Source organism: Chlorocebus sabaeus, chromosome 8 (genome assembly GCF_047675955.1).
Source record: "Chlorocebus sabaeus isolate Y175 chromosome 8, mChlSab1.0.hap1, whole genome shotgun sequence".
NCBI lineage: Eukaryota > Metazoa > Chordata > Mammalia > Primates > Cercopithecidae > Chlorocebus > Chlorocebus sabaeus.
The window spans coordinates 147,548,902-147,571,326 of NC_132911.1; the positions used below are offsets into that span (position 1 = coordinate 147,548,902).

Sequence of the window (22,425 nt, forward strand, 5' to 3'; positions counted from 1 at the left end):
GGAGGGGAAATGAACAAAAAACAGAGGAGGGAAAGAAAACAAAGAATGAGTCCAAACACATAATTACATAAAATGTAATGGTGTAAATATGCCAATTTAAACATAGAGATTGTGAAATTGGATAAAGATAACCTCACCCATTAATATGCTGCCTAAAGAGGCTCACTTCAAATATAATGACAGAGAAGGTGAAAGTAAAAGGACAGAAAAACATGGGTCCCATCACCACTAATCAGGCATGCTAATTCCTGCTTCAGCATTGCTGTAAAGTTCACAGTGAGAACTTCTACAACACAGGCATCCGGCACACACACAGGACTTGCTCAAGAACAATAGAAAGAATGTGGTTGAAAGCACCCTGCCGATGCCTTGTTTTTCAAGGTTCTCCCTGTCCCCCTTTTCAAGGTTAGTGCCCTGACTGCATCGCCCATCCTAGCCTGCATCGTCAGTTGTACGGGGTCTTACTCAGACAGCTGTAAAACCTGGATGAGAGCGATTAAGTGGATCATAGAGTGACTACTTTGCCATCTGTGAATGGTAGCACATGTGAACCTCACTACCGTTTCTGTCTTTTGTGTGTGTGTGTGTGGAAAACGGGGTCTCGCTATATTACCCAGGCAGGTCTCGAACTCCTGGGCTCAAGCTATCCTCCCGCCTCTGCCTCCCTGAGAGCTGGGATTACAGGCGTGAGCCACCGTGCCTGGCTACCGTTTCTATTTCCTTGTGGCCACCTGTCCCCTCAAGCCCACCTCCAGATGGGCCAGATGCTCCTGCAAAGGCCACACAGACCCTGGCAGGGATTTTCTCTAGAGCTTGGGAGGCACATTTTGATGAGTTACCCACGTGTCATTTCTACCCTGAGGCCACTGGCTCTTCATCCCAAATGTCCAAGCCCTGTCTGCTCTATCTGCCCTCACTCCAGCCAGTCCAGCACAGGGAGTGTCCTCCACGCCCAGCCCGCAGGCCCCCAGGAGGCCAGCCACACACAGCCACCAGGCAGAACCCATGGATTCTTGCTGTGTTTTGCTACCATTGGAGAGCAAGCGGCCCAGACACCACAGGCAACCCATGTGTGGAGTGAATGAGGGGGGACTAGCAAGCCCTTGTTCTTTGTCACCTGCTAGAATGGCCGCACTTCTACGAACAACGAAACTTCTTGGTTCTCCCAGGAATCTTTGAGCAAGACTTAACTGCAACCTATGGGCATACGATTCTGAGATATGGCTCCAGGAACCCTGGATTTTGGACGGCTTACTTCCCTTGTTTAATCTACTATCTCTATATTAAGGGTATGAAAATTGGTGATTGAACCTTCAAAAACCTGAAATCAAACACGAGTTTGATTCGTGTCTTATGTGTTCAGAATTTTTCCTAATAAATTACTACCAAAGGTCTTTCTCCACAACAGACTCGTTCAGTCAGTGCTGGTGAGGTCAGACCTCTAAGGTGGAGCCGCCAGCAGAATAACGTCCAAGCTTTGGGCCGGCACAGCAGCAGGTGGACAGGCCAGGGAGGAGGACTGAAATTGAGCCAGAGCACTAAATGGTAGACATTGTCTGATGGAAAATGAGTTTGACAATGAACATGAAGAACACATCATAAGGGAAATACCTGCATGTAATAAGAATTACATTGCAACAAAAGAGCACCCGATGGCATGATGGAATGAGTCTAAAGAGTGACCTTCTGTAAAATGCCGGCAGGGAATCCAAAATGCACAGAAAAATGTTCTGAAAATCTAAAAGGAGTGAAAAGGAAAACCACATGACACTTAGAGGACTCAGAAAACACACCAAAAAAATTATGATGTCCAGAAACACCTTGATGGACAAAGAAAAAGTTACCGTCACATGATAACTTAAAACATTTTCCACAGATAACGAATGGGTAAAACAACAAAATCAAAGAATGAGAAAAAAAAAAAGACACAAAATTATGCCACAGCTTTTCCAGAGTTGCAGAAAATTGCAGAGGAAGCCCAGTCACTGCAGAGAGAGAGAAAGAAACAGGAGCCCTGTCTCAGGATCAAGAGTGGCCCTCTGCAGCAGCTGCATGTACGTGAGGTTCTCGTGCGTGTTGGGGTCGAAGAAGCCCTTGGTGTCGTCGCTGGGGTCTGCCAGGACGCGGTTCATCTCCTCGTCGAAGTAGCCACGCTGGTAGGCCACGTCCACGGGCACGCGGTGGCTGTGCACGGGGTCGATGATGCCGCCCGTGGCGATCTGGGCCTCCAGCAGGCGGATGCCGTGCTCCCGGACGATGAGGTCCTTCTGCATGGCCTGGAAGAGGGAGATCTGCTGCCCGGTGTAGGGGTCGGTGTAGCCGGTGACGGCGCGCTCGGCCGACAGCAGCTTCTCCTGGATCTCGCCGCCCACCACGCCCGCGGCCACGGCCTCCTCCACGGACAGCCTCAGGTTGCGCACGGGGTCGATGACGAAGCCAGTGGCCGCCTGCGCCTCCAGCAGCACCAGGGCCGTGCCGGGCCGCAGCACGCCCTTCCACATGGCCTGGTAGATGCCCATCTTCTCCTGGCGGCCGGGCTCGTCCTTGGCGGGCACCAGGACGCCCGCGATGCAGCTGGTGCCCTCCAGGTAGCGCTTGACCGAGTCCATCTCCGTCACCTCCTGCAGCGACTTAGTGCCCTGGGCCAGGTCCCGCAGGGTCTCGGGGCCCAGGATCCCAGACGTGTGCAGCTCGGAGGCGGACACCTGGCGCCTCAGGCCTCGGAAGGACACCTTGCTGAGCCGCTCCTCGGTCTCCTCGATGACCCGGGTGAGGACGGCGACGAGGTCGGGCAGGCCCAGGATGCCGGCCGCGTGCTGGGCCAGGAGCTCGTCTCGGCGGGCCTCGCTCAGGTACGAGGAGAAGAGAACATCCCACACGGAGACCAGCCGCCCCTGGAACTGCCCGCGCTGCACCTCCATGGTGGCACCACGCAGGGTCTGCTCTTGGCGGGGGGCGGCGGCAGCGGCCTCCTCGGTCTCGCCCTGGCCCTCGCCCTGGCCCGGGGAGCGCCCCGACTCGCCGTCCCCTTGCCCGGCTGGCCCTGGCTCCCGCGGGCCGCGCGAGGCGTCCTGGAGCTGCGGCCGGGTCCCGGGGGCCTCCTCGGCCTCCTCGATGATGGCGGTCAGCCGGCGGGTCAGTGCGGGCAAGGCCAGAGTCCCTGAGCCAAACTCGGCCAGCAGCTCCTCCTGGGCGGCCCCGCTCACGTAGCCGGACGCCAGCACGTCCCACACGGGCACCGCGTGCCCCCGGAGGCGGCCCACCTTGACCTCCATGGTGGCCGCACGCAGGGCCTCCCGGGGGTCTGGGCGCGGGCTCCCGGCCTCGGCCTCGGCCTGGGCCTGGGCCAGCAGCGAGGTGAGGGTGGCACCCAGCTCCTCCACGCTCAGCGTGCCCGCCCGGTATCTGCTCAGCAGGTCCTGGCGCTGGTCCTCGGACACCTCGCGGTAGAAGAGGAGCTCCCAGACGGAGACGCTCTGGCCCTGGAGGGCGCCCGAGCCTGGCGTCACACGGGCGTCCCGCAGGGCACAGCGCAGCTCCTCGCTCAGCTGGTGCACGGCGGAGCCCCGGCCTGCCAGCTGCAGCATGTAGAGCCCGGTGTCCGGGTCGCGCACGCAGCGGCGCAGCAGCTGCACGTACGTGAGGTTCTCGTGCGTGTTGGGGTCGAAGAAGCCCTTGGTGTCGTCACTGGGGTCCACCAGGACGCGGTTCATCTCCTCGTCGAAGTAGCCGCGCCGGTAGGCCACGTCCACGGGCACGCGGTGGCTGTGCACGGGGTCGATGACTCCGCCCGTGGCGATCTGGGCCTCCAGCAGGCGGATGCCGTGCTCCCGGACGATGAGGTCCTTCTGCATGGCCTGGAAGAGGGAGATCTGCTGCCCGGTGTAGGGGTCGGTGTAGCCGGTGACGGCGCGCTCGGCCGACAGCAGCTTCTCCTGGATCTCGCCGCCCACCACGCCCGCGGCCACGGCCTCCTCCACGGACAGCCTCAGGTTGCGCACGGGGTCGATGACGAAGCCGGTGGCCGCCTGCGCCTCCAGCAGCACCAGGGCCGTGCCGGGCCGCAGCACGCCCTTCCACATGGCCTGGTAGATGCCCATCTTCTCCTGGCGGCCGGGCTCGTCCTTGGCGGGCACCAGGACGCCCGCGATGCAGCTGGTGCCCTCCAGGTAGCGCTTGACCGAGTCCATCTCCGTCACCTCCTGCAGCGACTTAGTGCCCTGGGCCAGGTCCCGCAGGGTCTCGGGGCCCAGGATCCCAGACGTGTGCAGCTCGGAGGCGGACACCTGGCGCCTCAGGCCTCGGAAGGACACCTTGCTGAGCCGCTCCTCGGTCTCCTCGATGACCCGGGTGAGGACGGCGACGAGGTCGGGCAGGCCCAGGACGCCGGCCGCGTGCTGGGCCAGGAGCTCGTCTCGGCGGGCCTCGCTCAGGTACGAGGAGAAGAGGACATCCCACACGGAGACCGGCCGCCCCTGGAACTGCCCGCGCTGCAACTCCATGGTGGCACCACGCAGGGTCTGCTCTTGGCGGGGGGCGGCGGCAGCGGCCTCCTCGGTCTCGCCCTGGCCCTCGCCCTGGCCCGGGGAGCGCCCCGACTCGCCGTCCCCTTGCCCGGCTGGCCCTGGCTCCCGCGGGCCGCGCGAGGCGTCCTGGAGCTGCGGCCGGGTCCCGGGGGCCTCCTCGGCCTCCTCGATGATGGCGGTCAGCCGGCGGGTCAGTGCGGGCAAGGCCAGAGTCCCTGAGCCAAACTTGGCCAGCAGCTCCTCCCGGGCGGCCCCGCTCACGTAGCCGGACGCCAGCACGTCCCACACGGGCACCGCGCGCCCCCGGAGGCGGCCCACCTTGACCTCCATGGTGGCCGCACGCAGGGCCTCCCGGGGGTCTGGGCGCGGGCTCCCGGCCTCGGCCTCGGCCTGGGCCTGGGCCAGCAGCGAGGTGAGGGTGGCGCCCAGCTCCTCCACGCTCAGCGTGCCTGCCCGGTATCTGCTCAGCAGGTCCTGGCGCTGGTCCTCGGACACCTCGCGGTAGAAGAGGAGCTCCCAGACGGAGACGCTCTGGCCCTGGAGGGCGCCCGAGCCTGGCGTCACACGGGCGTCCCGCAGGGCACAGCGCAGCTCCTCGCTCAGCTGGTGCACGGCGGAGCCCCGGCCTGCCAGCTGCAGCATGTAGAGCCCGGTGTCCGGGTCGCGCACGCAGCGGCGCAGCAGCTGCACGTACGTGAGGTTCTCGTGCGTGTTGGGGTCGAAGAAGCCCTTGGTGTCGTCGCTGGGGTCCGCCAGGATGCGGTTCATCTCCTCGTCGAAGTAGCCGCGCCGGTAGGCCACGTCCACGGGCACGCGGTGGCTGTGCACGGGGTCGATGACTCCGCCCGTGGCGATCTGGGCCTCCAGCAGGCGGATGCCGTGCTCCCGGACGATGAGGTCCTTCTGCATGGCCTGGAAGAGGGAGATCTGCTGCCCGGTGTAGGGGTCGGTGTAGCCGGTGACGGCGCGCTCGGCCGACAGCAGCTTCTCCTGGATCTCGCCGCCCACCACGCCCGCGGCCACGGCCTCCTCCACGGACAGCCTCAGGTTGCGCACGGGGTCGATGACGAAGCCGGTGGCCGCCTGCGCCTCCAGCAGCACCAGGGCCGTGCCGGGCCGCAGCACGCCCTTCCACATGGCCTGGTAGATGCCCATCTTCTCCTGGCGGCCGGGCTCGTCCTTGGCGGGCACCAGGACGCCCGCGATGCAGCTGGTGCCCTCCAGGTAGCGCTTGACCGAGTCCATCTCCGTCACCTCCTGCAGCGACTTAGTGCCCTGGGCCAGGTCCCGCAGGGTCTCGGGGCCCAGGATCCCAGACGTGTGCAGCTCGGAGGCGGACACCTGGCGCCTCAGGCCTCGGAAGGACACCTTGCTGAGCCGCTCCTCGGTCTCCTCGATGACCCGGGTGAGGACGGCGACGAGGTCGGGCAGGCCCAGGACGCCGGCCGCGTGCTGGGCCAGGAGCTCGTCTCGGCGGGCCTCGCTCAGGTACGAGGAGAAGAGGACATCCCACACGGAGACCGGCCGCCCCTGGAACTGCCCGCGCTGCACCTCCATGGTGGCACCACGCAGGGTCTGCTCTTGGCGGGGGGCGGCGGCAGCGGCCTCCTCGGTCTCGCCCTGGCCCTCGCCCTGGCCCGGGGAGCGCCCCGACTCGCCGTCCCCTTGCCCGGCTGGCCCTGGCTCCCGCGGGCCGTGCGAGGCGTCCTGGAGCTGCGGCCGGGTCCCGGGGGCCTCCTCGGCCTCCTCGATGATGGCGGTCAGCCGGCGGGTCAGTGCGGGCAAGGCCAGAGTCCCTGAGCCAAACTTGGCCAGCAGCTCCTCCCGGGCGGCCCCGCTCACGTAGCCGGACGCCAGCACGTCCCACACGGGCACCGCGTGCCCCCGGAGGCGGCCCACCTTGACCTCCATGGTGGCCGCACGCAGGGCCTCCCGGGGGTCTGGGCGCGGGCTCCCGGCCTCGGCCTCGGCCTGGGCCTGGGCCAGCAGCGAGGTGAGGGTGGCGCCCAGCTCCTCCACGCTCAGCGTGCCCGCCCGGTATCTGCTCAGCAGGTCCTGGCGCTGGTCCTCGGACACCTCGCGGTAGAAGAGGAGCTCCCAGACGGAGACGCTCTGGCCCTGGAGGGCGCCCGAGCCTGGCGTCACACGGGCGTCCCGCAGGGCACAGCGCAGCTCCTCGCTCAGCTGGTGCACGGCGGAGCCCCGGCCTGCCAGCTGCAGCATGTAGAGCCCGGTGTCCGGGTCGCGCACGCAGCGGCGCAGCAGCTGCACGTACGTGAGGTTCTCGTGCGTGTTGGGGTCGAAGAAGCCCTTGGTGTCGTCGCTGGGGTCCGCCAGGATGCGGTTCATCTCCTCGTCGAAGTAGCCGCGCCGGTAGGCCACGTCCACGGGCACGCGGTGGCTGTGCACGGGGTCGATGACTCCGCCCGTGGCGATCTGGGCCTCCAGCAGGCGGATGCCGTGCTCCCGGACGATGAGGTCCTTCTGCATGGCCTGGAAGAGGGAGATCTGCTGCCCGGTGTAGGGGTCGGTGTAGCCGGTGACGGCGCGCTCGGCCGACAGCAGCTTCTCCTGGATCTCGCCGCCCACCACGCCCGCGGCCACGGCCTCCTCCACGGACAGCCTCAGGTTGCGCACGGGGTCGATGACGAAGCCGGTGGCCGCCTGCGCCTCCAGCAGCACCAGGGCCGTGCCGGGCCGCAGCACGCCCTTCCACATGGCCTGGTAGATGTTCATCTTCTCCTGGCGGCCGGGCTCGTCCTTGGCGGGCACCAGGACGCCCGCAATGCAGCTGGTGCCCTCCAGGTAGCGCTTGATGCGGTCGTCCTCCCTGAGCTGTTGTGTCGTGCTCCGCCCTGTTTCCAGGTCCCGGAGCATTTCCTCCGTGATTATGGCTGAGCTGAGGAGTTCAGAGGCTGTGATCTGTCTTCTAATTCCTTGGAACCACAGTTGTTTGTTGCTGTTTTCCTGCTTCTCAATCATGTCTGAGATCTGGTGTGCTACCTTCCGCAGTGCCTGGCTCGTGTCCATTCTGTACATCTTCACCAGCTGGAGCTTCTTCTCCTCTGTCACGTATTCTGAATTCAGCAGTTCCCACAGTGTTGGCTTCTTACCTCTGAACCTTCCCACTGTTATTTCCACTTGCTCTGCCTCCAGGGCCCTTCTCGTCTCGTCGTCTATGTATTCGGAGTCCCGTGCATCCTTGTTCACTGGGAAGAGCACCCAGCCAGTGTCCTCTTGCAGGTGGCACCTCTCCTGCAGCTCTCGATAGGAGACCTTCTCCTGCGTGTTCGGGTCCACAAACCGTTTCCTCATGTGCTTCTGGTTAGAAATGAGCGCATAGATGTCCTCTTTCAGACAGCCACGTCTGTAGGCGGTTTCCAGTGGGAGCCGGTGGTGGTGCAATGGGTCGATGACACCCCCCGTGGCCACCTGCACCTCCAGCAACCTCAGTGCTTCTGCCTTCTCAATGAGCTGCTTCTGCATGGCCTGGAACAGTGGGATTGTGTCTCCCGTGGCTGGATCCCTGTAGCCCGTGGCAGCCCTTTCGGCCTTCAGGAGCCTCTCCCGCAGCTCCTCACTCACCAGGCCCACATCCACAGCCTCGTCCACGGAGAGCCTCTGGTGGGTGCTGGGGTCCAGGAGGAACCCAGTCGCGGCCTGTGCCTCCAGCAGCCAAGTTGCAAATCCTACAGGGATGAGCTCCTTCCTGCTGGCCTCATGAAGGCTCATGACCTCCCTGGTGGAGGGCACCATCACCCCTGCAATGTAGCCACTGCCTTCCAGGTAAGGCTTTACACACTCCAGCGTGCTAAGTGCTTGTCCCCCAGTCCTCCCCACACGAAGTGTATGCAGGGTCTTCTGATCGATGACCCCGGAGTTGAACAGCTCTGCAGCTGTCACCTCCCCTCTGATGGCCGCCACCTTGATGCCTTGGTTTTGCGTGTCTGTTTCTTCAATTGTCTTGGTGATGATTTCCAGTAATTTCTCCAGGCCCCCACTCTGGGTTCCATACTCCTGGATGAGCTCCCGCTTCCTGTCCTCTGTGAAGTATGGAGAGGACAGCAGGTCCCAGAAAGAGACCACCTGGTCAGCAAACCTCCCCACGCGCATTTTTACAGTTCTAGATTGCAACTCGTGTCTCATGGCCTCACTGATATGCACGTAGGTTTCTCCTTTCTTTATGATTTGTAGCAGATACAGGCCAGTCTCAGGATCCTCCATGCAGCGCTCCAGAAGCTGCAGGTACGTGAGGTTCTCGTGTGTGTTGGGGTCAAAGAAGCCCTTGGTGTCGTCGCTTGGGTCTGCCAGGATGCGGTTCAGCTCCTCATCAAAGTAGCCACACCGGTAGGCCACGTCCACAGGCACACGGTGGCTGTGCACGGGGTCAATGATGCCGCCCGTGGCGATCTGGGCCTCCAGCAGGCGGATGCCATGCTCCCGGACGATGAGGCCCTTCTGCATGGCCTGGAAGAGGGAGATCTGCTGCCCGGTGTAGGGGTCGGTGTAGCCGGTGACGGCGCGCTCAGCCGACAGCAGCTTCACGTAGGTTTCTTTGCCAAACATCCCTGCTTTGAATGCCTCCTCCACGGTCAGCTTCCGGTTCTCCACGGGGTCGATGATGAAGCCAGTAGCTGCCTGTGCCTCCAGCAGTACCAGGGCTGTGCCAGGCCGCAGGATGTGCCTCCGCAGGGCTTCTGGGATGCTCATCCTCTCCTGGGTGCCCTGGACAAGGACCCCGGCAATGAAATTGCCTCCCTCCAGGAACTGCCTCACGCTGTCCATCTCCGCCACCTCCTTCACCGTCATCGTCCCTTGGCTCAGCTCGTCCAGCGTCTTCCTGCTGATCAGCTGTGCCCTGAACAGGTCCCTGGCTGACACCTGCTTCCGGAGCCCTCTGAAGGTGGCCTGCTGGGGCTGCCTCTCTGCATCCTCGACCAGGGCAGTGACCACGCTGACCACCTGCCGCAGGGCTGCAGCCCTCCCAGACCGACAGAGTGCCACCAGCTCCCGCCGCTTGTCAGCACAGACGTACTCGGAGAGCAGCAGGTCCCAGAGCGACACACTACACCCCTTAAACCTCCCTGTGCTGACGGGCACCTTCATGGCCCTAAGAGCCACTGCAGTGTGGTCATCCACCTCAAGTGCTGTGTCTGAGGGCAGTGGCAGCAGCAACAAGCCAGTCTCGGAGTCGCACACGCAGCGCTCCCTGAGCTGCTGGTAGGTCACCTGGTCCCGCGCACTGGGGTCAAAGAAGAACTTGTTGTCCTTGTCAACTGCTGTTAGCACCTGGCTCATCTGTGTGTCCAGAAGGCCGAGTCTGCAGGCTGCTGCCTGGGGCAGGTGCACCCCGTGGACAGGGTCCACCACACCCCCTGTGGCCAGCTGCACCTGCAGGAGGGGCAAGCCCTCGTTCTGTGGCACGAGTCCCTTCTCCATGGCCTGCCACAGAGAGAGGGAGCCCCCAGAGTAGGGATCTGGGTACCCGGCCACCGCCCTCTCGGCCTGCCCAAGCTGCTCACTCAGCTCCCTGCCCACCAGGCCGACCTTAACCGCGTCCTCCACCGACAGTCTCCGGTTGTTCAGGGGATCGACAAGGAAGCCAGATGCCACCTGGGCTTCCAGCAGCCTCTGGCCCAGGCCTGTGGGCAGGAGGCCGTCCCTCACGGCCTGGGCAATACTGACCTTGGCCCCAGAGGGCTGCAGCAGCACACCAGCCACGCAGCCTGTGCCCCACAGGCAGGCCTTCACCGCCGGCTGCTCAGCGACCTGGGCAGGCGACTGCGTGCCCTGAGCCAGGGCCTCAAGGGTCTCCTGGGTGATGATGCCAGCATCCAGCAGCCAGACGGCGGGGATCTCACCCCGCGGGCCGGGCACCACGACGTGGGCTTGGGCCAGGAGCTTAGTCTCCTGTAGCCACCTCTGCACAGAGGCTAGCAGCTGTGGCACAGTGGTCCTCCCCTCCTGCACGTCCTCCAGCAGGCCCCGCCGTTGCTCCTCAGTGAAGTGGCAGGAGCTGAGCAGGTCCCAGAGGGATGTGCCATCCTCAGCCCCCGGCATGGCCTGCAGGCTCTTCTGGACTTGCTCCTCAGTGGGGAGGGCAGGAGCACTTTCTGGCAGGGGCAGGAGGTGAAGGCCAGAAGCCTCATCCCTGGGGCACTGCTCCAGGAGCCGGGCATAGCTGGTGCGCCCCTGGCCGTCTGGTGTGGGGAAGGTCTCGGAGGAGCTGGACAAGGCTGTCTCCATCTCCTGGTCAACACAGCCACGCTGAATGGCCACTGGCATGGGGAGGTGGTGGTGGCCAGTGGGGTCAATGACCCCTCCCGTGGCCACCTGAGCCTCCAGGAGGCGGGCAGCTTGCTCCCAAGAGATGAGACCTTTCTTCATGGCCTGGAACAGAGACACCTGCTTCCCAGAGAAGGGGTCTCTGAAGCCAGTGATGGCACCCTCAGCCCGCTTCAGCCTGCCATACAGCTCCGGCCCCACCACACCCCTGCGCACGGCCTCGTCCACCGAGAGGCTCTCCAGGCTGTGAGGGTCCACGATGGCTCCGGTGGCTGCCTGAGCCTCCAGCAGGGCCAGGGCCACACTGGGCCCCAGCAGCTTCCGCCTCATGGCCTGATAGAGGCTAAGCCGCTGGCCGGAGGGCAGCAGCCGCACACCACCCACAGCTCCCAGGCCGCACAGGTACCTGCGGACACCATCCATGAGTAGGAGTGCCTCGGGGCTGACTGTCCTGGCCAGCACTTGGTCCAACAGGTGCTTGTCAATGATATGGGCCTCCAGGAGCTGGTGGATGGTGACCTGGCCCCGCAGCGCGGGCAGCATGACGTCCGCCTGTCTCTGCGTCTCCGCCTCCAGCAGCTGTGCTACCTGCCCCAGTGTGACCTCACGCCGCCGGTAGCCACGCAGCAGCTGCCTCCTGCGGCCCTCGCTGAAGTACTCAGAGTTGACCAGCTCCCACGCAGAGACCCTCTGCCCCCGAAACCGCCCGTACTTCACGGAGAGCAGCAGGTTCTGGAAGGCCTGCCGGGTGGCACCATCCACCAGCGGGGACTGCACGCCGCTGAGTGGCAGGAGGTACAGGCCTGTCTCGGGGTCGCGCACGCAGCGCTCCAGAAGCTGCAGGTACGTGAGGTTCTCGTGTGTGTTGGGGTCGAAGAAGCCTTTGGTGTCATCAGAAGGGTCCAATAGGATCAAGTTCAACATCTGATCAAAGTAGCCGCGCCGGTAGGCCACGTCCACAGGCACGCGGTGGCTGTGCACGGGGTCGATGACGCCGCCCGTGGCGATCTGGGCCTCCAGCAGGCGGATGCCGTGCTCCCGGACGATGAGGTCCTTCTGCATGGCCTGGAAGAGGGAGATCTGCTGCCCGGTGTAGGGGTCGGTGTAGCCGGTGACGGCGCGCTCGGCCGACAGCAGCTTCGCGAACACATCGGGCCCAATGACACCAGCCCTCAGTGCCTCCTCAACGGAGTGCCCCTTGTTTGCTTTGGGGTCAATGATGAAGCCCGTGGCAGCTTGTGCCTCCAGAAGGATGAGGGCAGTGCCGGGCCGGAGGAGCCCCTTGCATCGGGCCTCATAGATGCTCAGGCGTTCCTGGGAGCCAGGGAGCAGCAGGCCGGCAATGCAGCCTGTACCCTGCAGGTACCTCTGCACCGAGGCCAGGCTGCCCACATCCTGGGCTGTGGCCTGTCCATGTTCCAGCCGCTCGTACAGGTCCTGGTCGATGATCTCGGCTTTCAGCAGCTCTCCTGGTGTCACGGTGTCCCTCAGCCCAGAAAAGGTGACCCTGGCAGTGGCTGCAGCCTGCTCGAGGGTGGCGCTCAGCTCAGCGGCCATCTTCTCCACGGAGAGGGTCCCTTCCTGGTGCTGCTGGGCCAGCATTGCCCTCTGCTCTGCAGGGATGGCTTCAGAGAAGAGCAGCTCCCAGAGGGACACGGGCCGGCCACGGAACTTCCCCACGGAGACGGTGGTTGTGGCTGCGTTCAGGGCCTGCCGAGCACTGTACTTGATGAATGGGGGTCCCTGGGGCTCCCCTCCCTGGGGTCCCCCTGAGAGTGGCAGGAAGGCGAGCCCAGTCTCTGGGTCAGTGACGCAGCGGGCCAGCAGCTGTTCATAGTGCAGGCCACCGTGCGTGCCAGGGTCTGAGAAGCCGCCAGCCTGCGAGAGCTGTCGCTGAGTGTCTTCATCCAGGCAGCCACAGCGCAGGGCGGCCTCCAGGGGCAGCCGGAGCCTGCGTGCTGGACAGACCAGCCCGCCTGTGGCCAACTGGGCATCCAGGAGCCGCAGTGCCAGTGGCCTGTCCACTAGCCCCTTCTTCATGGCCTGGAAGAGGGGGATTTGGGAGCCACTGAAGGGGTCGTGGTACCCCGTCACGGCCTGCTCGGCCACCAGGAGCTGCTCGTGGAGCTCTGGGCTGACCAGGCCCACCCTGACTGCCTCGTCTACCCACAGCCGCTGGCCTGTGGTGGGGTCCACTAGGGTGTGGGTGGCAGCCTGGGCCTCTAGGAGTGGCAGTGCGGTGCCCATTGGGAGCCAGTGCTCGGTAGCAGCCTGGAAGAAGCTCTTCTTTTGGCCTTCGGGCAGCAGGACAACCCCAGCCACGCTGCCGGTACCCTCCAGGTAGCGCCGCACCTCGGCACGTGCACTCACGTCCGCTGTGGCCAGCCTGCCCTCCTGCAGACCCTGCACAGCCTCCTCGTCCAGGATGCCCACCTCCAGCAGCTCGGCTGCACTCACTGCCCCGCCCTCAGAGCGGAAGGTGATCTTGAGGGGCAGCAGGGCTAGTCCCGAGCCGGCGGCCCGCACACACCTTTCCAGCAGCTGGTGGTACGTCAGCCGCTCCAGCGTGTTGGGGTCGAGGAAGCGCAGGACACCTGTGCCAGGCTCAAGCTCTGACAGCTTGTGCCATGTCTCCCGGTCCAGGAGGCCCTGGTGGCAGGCTGGCTCAGGGGCCACAAGCACACCCCGGGCAGGATCCACCAGGCCCCCAGTGGCCAGCTGGGCCTCCAGCCAGCTCTGCCCCAGGGCCCGGTCCACAACCTCCTTCCCGATGGCCTGAAAGAGGGCCAGCTTCTCACCCCCATAGGGGTCAGGGTAGCCCGTAGCGGCACGCTCAGCGGTCAGCAGCTTCTCCTTCAGCTCCAGCCCCACCAGGCCCTGCTGTAGGGCCTTGGACACAGAGAGCAGCTGGCCCTGGGTGGGATCCACCAGACCCCCGGTGGCTGCCTGGGCCTCTAGCAGAGCCAGCCCAAGCCCAGGAGGCAGAAGGCCCTGCTCCATGGCAGTGTAGACACTCTGGGCCTGGCCTGAGGCCTCCACATACACCCCAGCTATGCTCCTGGCCTGGGGCCTGGGGGGCGTGCTGGCTCCCAGCGTGGCTGCCATGGCTTTGGGGACGCTGGCCTGCTCCGTGCTGTTGGTGCCCAGGACGGGAAGAGGAGGCAAGGTGTGGCCACTCATCACACACAGCTGGTTGTGCAGAGCCTGCAGAGGTCCACCTCTGTCCTGCAGGGGACGGAAAGGCTCAATCAGGGACCCCCCATGGCCTGGTGGGCACAGGGGAAGATGTGGTCACAGGGCCAATCCCATGCTGTCCTGGGCTGGGCTCCGCCTGCAGACGCGCAGCCAGTCCCCGAGGAGCTGAGTCTGCCCGGGGAGCACTCCGCGGCGGGAGTGCCAAGGGAAGTGCAAGCTCAGAGGGACCGTGTGAGCACAGGGGCCCAGGTGGAGCCGGGAGGCCTCTAGGGACTCCAGGGCTGTCCCTCCCACAGGCTGTCCTTCAACCTCCACCCCAGGCCAATGCCCTCCCGCCAGCCCAGGGCCCTGTGTCCTCGAGTCCTTCCTGGGCACCCTGGTCCCCTCCCCAACCCTGCCTGAGGGGCCCAGCCCTGCTCCAAGTGGGCTGTGGCTCCACCCACAGGGCCCGCCCCTCGGCCTGGGCACCGGCATCTCTCCACCTCTGGGTGCCTCTCTTTTGTTCTCCAAAGGCTGTGCCTCATGCCCTGCCCCACCCCAGCTCCAGTGACCTCTTGAAACCTCCCACCCCACCTGCACCTTTCACTCCAGAGAAGCCTCTGCTGCCTCCTCCGGCTCCTGAGGCCCCGCCCTCCCGCCACAGTCATCCACCAGGCTCCAGCAAGACCCCAACCATCTGAAGCTCCGGTCTCCTGCCTCAGCCTGGCCCTGCATCCTCCTCTGCCTGTCCTGGATCTCACGTCCGCGAGCACCACGGCCTCTGGGCTACTGCCCCTCTGAGCCCACACCCTGCCCCGGGGACTGCTGGCTCAGCAGACATGTGGCAGTCCTGCCAGGAGCCATGTGCAGGCCAGGCAAGGTTCTCTCTCTCCCCCATGGGCCCTGGTCCTCCGGTTGCAGCCCCAACATGCCCTGTGCTGACCCCTTCCACGCACAGCTGTACGACTGGCTCTGAGCAGGGCAGCAGGTGCTTCACCTCCATCCCCCCAGTCCTGCACGTCAACTGCCTCCACCCACGTCTGTCCCCTTCTGCACCAGGTTGAATTATGTCCCTTAAAAAGGTATGACTAGGCTGGGCGTGGTGGCTCAAGCCTGTAATCCCAGCACTTTGGGAGGCCGAGATGGGTGGATCACGAGGTCAGGAGATCGAGACCATCCTGGCGAACACGGTGAAACCCCGTCTCTACTAAAAAAAAAAATACAAAAACTAGCCGGGCGAGGTGGCGGGCGCCTATAGTCCCAGCTACTAGGGAGGCTGAGGCAGGAGAATGGCGTAAACCCGGGAGGTGGAGCTTGCAGTGAGCTGAGATCCGGCCACTGCACTCCAGCCTGGGCGACAGAGCGAGACTCCATCTCAAAAAAAAAAAAAAAAAAAAGGTATGTCTAAATCCTAATCTACAGTCCCTGTGAATGTGACCTTATTTGGAAATAGGATCCTTGCAGGTGTCACCCGGTTAAGGTGAGGTCATACCGGGCTAGGATTGGCTCTTAGCCAACGTAACTAGTGTCCTTATAAGAAGACAGACACACAGGGAGAGGATAGCCTTGTGATGACAGAGGCAGAAATTGGATCTACAAGCCAAGGAATTCCCAGGACGCCTGGGGCCCCAGAAGCTGGAAGAGACAGGAAGGATCCTCCCCTCAGCTCTGGAGGGAGTGCGGCCCTGCCCACTCCTCGCCTTCCGGCTTCTGGCCTCTAGAGCTGTGAGAGTAATTTCCTGCTCTTTAGGCCCTTGGCCAGTCTTCTGCACCCCTGTGCCCCCCCACCCGAGAGCAGGGTCTGCTCCCCGTTTTCTTAGCACTACGGGCCCCAGTCCCTCTCTTGGTTCTCCCCCTCATTCCGGCTGGAACCTCCCTCTGCTCAGCAGCCTGTCCATGACAACCCTTCCCTACCTCTACACAAGGGTTTCAGGAGAAGGGTTGGACCCCACGTTTGACCCCCACTCCCACTCCACCGCTCTTGAGGCAGCCGCCATCCCCGGCTGCCAAACTCAACAAATGCACTTTGGAGCTGGCCGCCACCCACCTCCACGACACGGGCTATAGGGGCTCCCCTCTCTGGTGACGGTTCCACTCCATCTTCGTTCCCTCATTAACTCTGAGACCTCCTCCCACCTATCCTCAGCTTCCCACATCTGCAGCAGGAGCTCAGCCTGTCCTGGGTCCCAAAACCATGTGCCCAGTTGCCTCCTGGAGGTCTCACAGGTACTCCATGCTGCTCGTGCTCTGTGAACATGCAGAGCCTAACCCTAGAAGGCACTGGGTCCTCCCCATCCCCTCTCCCCACATCTGGTCTCACGAAGGGCATGCTCCAGGGGCAACTCTGAGGGCTGTCGAGGCTTGGAGATGCCCTTCAGGGCCACCTGTTAAGACTGCAGCCCCCCTACCCACCTTGGTAAAACCCTGGTCCTCTCCCTTCCTTCTGTAGATACTGGTCCTGGGCCTCTTCCGGGCATCCTGCCACTGATGGGCTGCTCAGAGCCTCAGACACGGAGCCGGACCCGGAGGGCTCTCCATCACCCCACTGGCCGAGCGCAGAGCCAGGGCTCCAGGAAGCAGCACTGCAGCTCAGCTGTCCTGAGGGGCCATGCTCAGGACGCAGTGTCAGGTGGCTGAGAAGACGTGGAGGATGCAGAGGACCATGGAGTGGGGCCACTGCTCAACGACCAGCATTGGAGAAAGCTCGCAAGAGGCTGCAGACGTCTGGTCAGCTGGCCAGTGCGCCACAGGGATGCCCGGGCACCTGTCTTCATGGTGCAACTAGCCATGGACCCGCTAGTCACATCACAATCTGCCCCAGCCAAAAGCTCCTGGCCTGACAGGATGTTGGACAACTTCCTGAAGGCACAGCCGGAGTGCCAGCTCCCCAATGACGCCTTGCAGGCTAGGGCACCATTCCCCAGGAAGTCGGCTATACCACTCAAAAACATGGCTTCCCATGTGCGTGTTTCCCAGGAGGTGGGCCACAGGGGTCCAGGAACCAAGGCCTGGCAGCCACAGTGGCCCATCCACCATCCCCCACTGATCCATGATGGAGCTTGGACTCCTCGACCCCACAGCTCTGGGGTGGGTAAGCTCAGATGTCCTGGTCCCTGGAGGAGGAACACTTCTGCCAGGGTACACAGCTAGTGTCACCAAGCCAAAGGCTATGCTGCTCCCAGACCACTCCAGCCCATCATGTCCCAGGAGCAAGCAGCCAGGTCGAGGCTCCCATCTGGCAGGGGACAGGTCTGAGCACCAGGAGGCGGTGCCACAGGGGCAGGCAGGGTGCAGGGACCTGGTCTGCCCTGCCTGGTTCTCATAGTAAATAGAACATCATCCCCAGCCCTAGAGGGGACCCTCAGGGAAGAGGACCTGGTCACACCTGACAAGCCCTGAGCCAGCAGGCACACCTGGGTTGAGGGCATCTGGTCTGGAGGACAGGGAGGTGGCCCCAGAGGCCAGGTCCACACTGCAAACTTCTTTCTGCACTTCCCCAGGAAGAGCCAGGCTCAAGGGCACAGCCTGACTGGGGTGGCCACAGGGATTGTCCAGATCTGCTTCTGGGGGGGTACATGAGACGGCAGGACAGGCCAGCTTCTCCTTTGTCCACCCTGCTTCCTCCTCCCTTCCCTTCCTGAGGCCACCCTGAGACCATGCCCGGTGACCCTGCCTCAAACAGACTCTGCTTCCAGGAACCCAGCCTGGGCGCTTTTTGCCCACCTGTACTGGCATTTGCCTCCCCTAGGGCTGGGCCCTCTCCAGCATGCCTCATTCCAGGACCCCCCGGGATCTGTGAGCCAAGGGCAGCCACTCACTATGCCATCTACACCAGATGAGGGGCTTCTGGGGGGTCAGGGCCCTGCCCTGGCCCCTGACATCTGGCCGGGGATGGCAATGGGGAAATGAGCACCTGACTTCCCAGCAAGGGGGAGGGGTAGTGCAGGCCAGGGCAGGGCAGGGCCAGCAGGGGTGGGGACAGCGCCTTGGGCGGGCCCCTGACCTGGGCACAGGCAGCCAGCCCAGACAGGCCATAAGCTCAGGCGAGTGGCTCAAGTTTCCCAAACAAAGAGGAGATTCAGGGAGGAAGGCTGGAGACATGGCGCTTGAGTAGCGAGTTGGGGCCAGGTGTGCACTGCGTGTGTGTGTGCCTGCCAGTGCATGTCCACCCCGCACCATGTGTGAGATGCAGCCTGTGGCTGGCTGCACCACTCACTGTCTCTTTCTGACCTTGGGCCTAGTATGAGCCCCTCCCGGCCCTGCCCCTTCCCTGGGCCCTGTCTCCTCCCTGACTTGACAGGAGGAAGGCCCGCGAGTGGGTGTACTTGACTCCATGTGAGGCCTCGGGAGGGCAGCTGGATGGAGGGTTTGGATCGAGGGAGGGCAGGGGGCGCAGCTTCGAGTGTGGGGACATCTGGAGGAGGTGGCTGCCACCCAGGTGAGCACAGGGTCAGGGTTAGGGTGATGGGGTGGGGAGGAAGCCAAGCAGATTTCCCCGGAGTCTGAGGCACAAAGGGCCCCTCCTGTGGATTCCCCACCTCAGGTGGCCCCCAGGCCCCAAGTGGTGGAGGGCCATTCCTGAGGAAGGTGGCTCTGCATCTCTTGGGCGAGGTCACTGTCACCAGACTGCCCAGCAGGCCCCACTGCAGCCTGGGACAAGGGTCGGGAGGCTGCAGCCGCCTGCCTGAGCTGGGTCAGGACAGACCCTGGCAGCTGCCTGGGCCCACACAGGGAGCAGCAGCCTTAGCTTCTGCCGGATTGTGTGCCCTGGTGGGGAGACCCCGCCCACCTGCACCCTGCACCCTGCACCACGATCAGACATCAGTGGCCCCAATAACAAGCTTGGCACAGTGCAATGGGGGCGGAGGGGCAGGGAAGCAGAGCCCTGGGCCCAAGTGACAGACAAGGCCTTCCTGCCTCTGCCTCCCACGGGTCTCCAGGTGACCCTGTGACTGCTTACCCGACTCGGAGTGGCCACCCCGGGGACCGCTCACCCAACAGCAGTCAACTTCCCCGCGTCAGTGATGCCTCCCTCCCGGCGAGGTTGCCAGGAGTCACCTCTCTCAATTTGTCGGCCTAGTTGCCTCCTGGCCTGGGCGTTCCCATCCTGCAGAGTGTGCCCCGGGCGGTCCTTGCTGCCCAGGAAGCCGCTGGGCCTGCGAGACCCCCGCCCAAGACCCCCGCCCGCGGCCGCCTCTCCTACGAGGGATCGGAGCCGGCGCCTCCTCTCCACGCCCTGAGTCCCGGGCGCCACTTCGGACTCGGAGCTCAAATTGCCCAGGGCGGGAAACCTGCCCGGCCAGAGCCCAAGCCCCGGGCGGCCGCCGCGCCCCCACCCTGGCCACGGCGTGCGGCTCCAGCCGGGATCCAGTGTCCCTCGGCGGCCGCCGCCCTGCCCTGCCCGGCCCCGCGCCTGCCGCACCCGCTGCGCCCGCAGCACCCGCCTCACCTGCCCGCTCGTAGCCGGGTCCGCAGTGTCTCCGCGCGCCCGCTCCGCCCGCATTTCAAGCCACGTAGGCCCCGCCCCGTCTAGGGCGGCGCCCAGGTGGGGGCCCCGACGCGGGGCGGGGCAGGCAGGTGCCGGAAACCCCGCGCGACCCGGACCTGGCGCTTGCACCCCGGGCAACAGGCGGCGGCCGGGCAGCCGGGACCCTCCCCTCGTTTCCAGCAGGTAGTCACCGCGAAGGAACGCAGGGCGGGCGCGGGGGCGTCCTGTGCTCTTCAGAACAGTTTTTTTTTGGGAAAGGAGTTTGGAGTGAAATGCGGACCGACCAGAGCAGCGGTTTCCATCCCCACAAGCCACTTGAGTGCCCTGCGGGCTGGTGTCCCTGTCTCCAGCCCCGACCCCACCTTGTCTGCTCATCCTCCTGGGGACACTGCTTCGCCCCCTGTGTCTGCTGGGTCCAGGGTTCTTCAAGGCTCTCCTTGGCGGGCCCCTCTGCTCCCATGACGTTGTAAGAGCTGGGGTGCCCTGCCTGTGAACAGCGCCAGGCCTCACCCCCTGGTCTGGCCCCTCCATCCGAGCTCAGAGAATGTTCCCTGTCACCCTGGGAGTACCTGGTCCCCTCTCTGAAGCCCATCCTGGCACCCACATTCCAAGGCTGGGACCTGCCAGAGATGCTGGGCATGGAGGCTCACAGCCTCGGGGGCTGGCCTGGGGGCAGCCTCAGCCTGGCATGGGAACCTTCCATGGATCTTCTGGACGGCCCTCCCCTTTGCTTCCCTGAGATCCCAGGTGGGCAGGGCCGGGGAAGGACAGGGCCCAAGGCCCCTCCTCCACTGTCCCCAAGGCCCCTCCTCCTCTGTCCCCTAGTCCTGGAGGTCCTGAAGGCTCAGGTGCTCCCCACCCCCCACAAGTGTCCCCTTCCTCCAAACCCCAGCCTTCACCTCTGCCGGAGTCATTCTTGACCAGAACATCATCCAGAGCCGCCCAGCCACCTCCAACGCACACCATGAGGGTACTTGCAGGCCCCGGCAGGTGCAGCAGGGAGAGGTCAGGCCTTCAGGGGTGAGGGTGCTTGGGACCACTGACCTGGCTCTGCTCTCATCCACCCACCAGGCCCACACTCACACCTGCTCACCCAGGCTGCCTGGACCCTGTCTACACGTGCCACGCTGGTCGCGCGGTGTGGCTGCTGCCGGCTGCTGGGCCCTGACCCCGGAGGAGCGCTGGTGTAACCCACATTTCCCCAAGGCACCGGCAGACCAACAGCCCTGCTCACTGGATGCGTGGACACTGTCTGTGTGGTCTTGCTGGCAGGCATGGTGGTGCTGGCTGCGGCCTGTGGCCCGGAGCACACCCCAGAGCCACTTCTTCCTGCGGCTGAGCCGTTACAGGCAGCACCTCTGCCAGGCCACAAAACCTGGGTGTATGCCAGCCCCTCGCTGCAAGAAGAGGGTGTGAGGCTGGCCAGACCAAGCCTTCTCATGTGCCCAGGGACGGGCCACATGCCTGTTTGCCCTTCACCCCTCTGGTATAGGCAGGTGGCACGGAGCTGGCCCTGCTCTGCTGCACCCATTGGCATCTGTCCCCTGACTCCTCTCCCTCAGCTTTGTCTTCCTGTGACTCCAGCTCCCCTGCCCTGTGGTGGCCCCCAGCCCAGTGACCTCTGGGGACACCTCCAGGGGCAAACTTGGGTGCCTGCCCTACTCCCCAGGTCCCTGGGCCACTTCTGGTCAGGGCTTCTGGGAACCGCTACCTCCCCAGGGGTGCCAGTCCAGTGCTTCAGCCCAGCAGTCCCCGGAGCCACAGGCCACTCCTCCAGCCCCCAGGCATGGGCCTATACCACATACATAGCAAGGAAGGGCGTCAGGAGGTGAGCGAGAGTGCTCCCATGCCCAGTACTGCCCACCGCTCTCACCTCCACCTGGCGCTGGCACGCAGCTTCCCCCTGGTGGTCAGGGAGGCTCTCAGAGGACCCAATCCAAGGAGGGAGGTCCCAGAGCCCCAAGACCAGTGCCGATGCTGCCCCTGGGCTGGTCTGTGGAGTCACTGTGCTGGTTGGAACCTCTGGCCAGGATCCCCACTGGTCCCACGGAGCCTGGCATGGCACAGCCCAAAGGGGAGTGCCCGCCACTGCTCCATAAAGCAACTGGGAGCAGGGTGTCCCCTCCCGTGTCCCCTCCAGGGCACATGGCCCAGAGAGGAGACAGGGCAGATGCGGGCAGGATGGAGGGCCTGGCAGGAGTGGGTGGGACAGAGCTGAGCAGCAGGCTGACCTCTCCACCAAGGTTCTGGACATAGCAGCCTGCAGCTCCAACCACAGGCCCAGGTACTGGGGGTAGGCAGCCTTGGGGTGGGCCTTCCTCTCAGGCTGGGTGCCCTTACAGCAAAGACATGGGCTGCTGTCCCAACAGCTCTCAGGGGACACCTGCCGTCAGAGGAGCCTGGTGACGCACCTGCCTCCTGGGGTGGGGGAAGGGCTGAGGTGGGGGTCGGAGCCCTGCTGCCTCTGTCCCCCTCAGAACCCCCCACCACATCCTAAATTCTCTTCTCCACACCCTTCTCGCTGTGCCTCTCACTGATCCCCCGTCCCTGGTCAGTCAGGGTGACGACATGGGCTGGCCCAGTTTCTCCTACCCAGGCCTTGGAAGCCGGCTGACACGAGGAGCACAGCCTCTGCCTGCCAGGGTCCCCATGCTGCTCAGTCAGGGCCAGGAGAGGAAGACCCAGAGGGTTCCTCCCAACTGTGGCTTGAACTCCATCCCCCAAATTCCTGCGTCGAAGTCCGGACTCCAAATCCTCTGGGAATGTGACCTTCTTTGGAAGCAGGGTTGTTGCAGATGCGGTTAGTTGGGACGAGGTCATGCTGGAGTAGGCGGGCCTCATCCCATGTGCCTGGTATGCTTTCAAAAAGGGGCACTGGACACAGACGAAGACCCACAGAGAGGGAATATGATGTGAAGATACAGGAAGAAGATGCCGAGGAGGGGCCTGGAG

At 64.0% G+C, this 22,425-nt stretch overlaps 1 protein-coding gene across 1 annotated transcript; it reads right to left on the reverse strand.

Annotated features, from left to right (window-relative positions):
• Positions 1 to 585: 585 nt before the first annotated feature.
• On the reverse strand, positions 586 to 14,257 carry EPPK1 (epiplakin 1). Its single transcript, XM_073018479.1, has one exon. The coding sequence runs from the start codon at positions 13,989 to 13,991 to the stop codon at positions 1,983 to 1,985; it is 12,009 nt and encodes a 4,002-aa protein (XP_072874580.1). The 5' UTR covers positions 13,992 to 14,257; the 3' UTR covers positions 586 to 1,982.
• Between the last annotated feature and the right edge of the window lie 8,168 nt (positions 14,258 to 22,425).

Excerpts from the sequence above, each read along its gene's own strand:
- EPPK1 (XM_073018479.1), bottom strand. The coding sequence starts at position 13,991 with ATGAGTGGCCACACCTTGCCTCCTCTTCCCGTCCTGGGCACCAACAGC.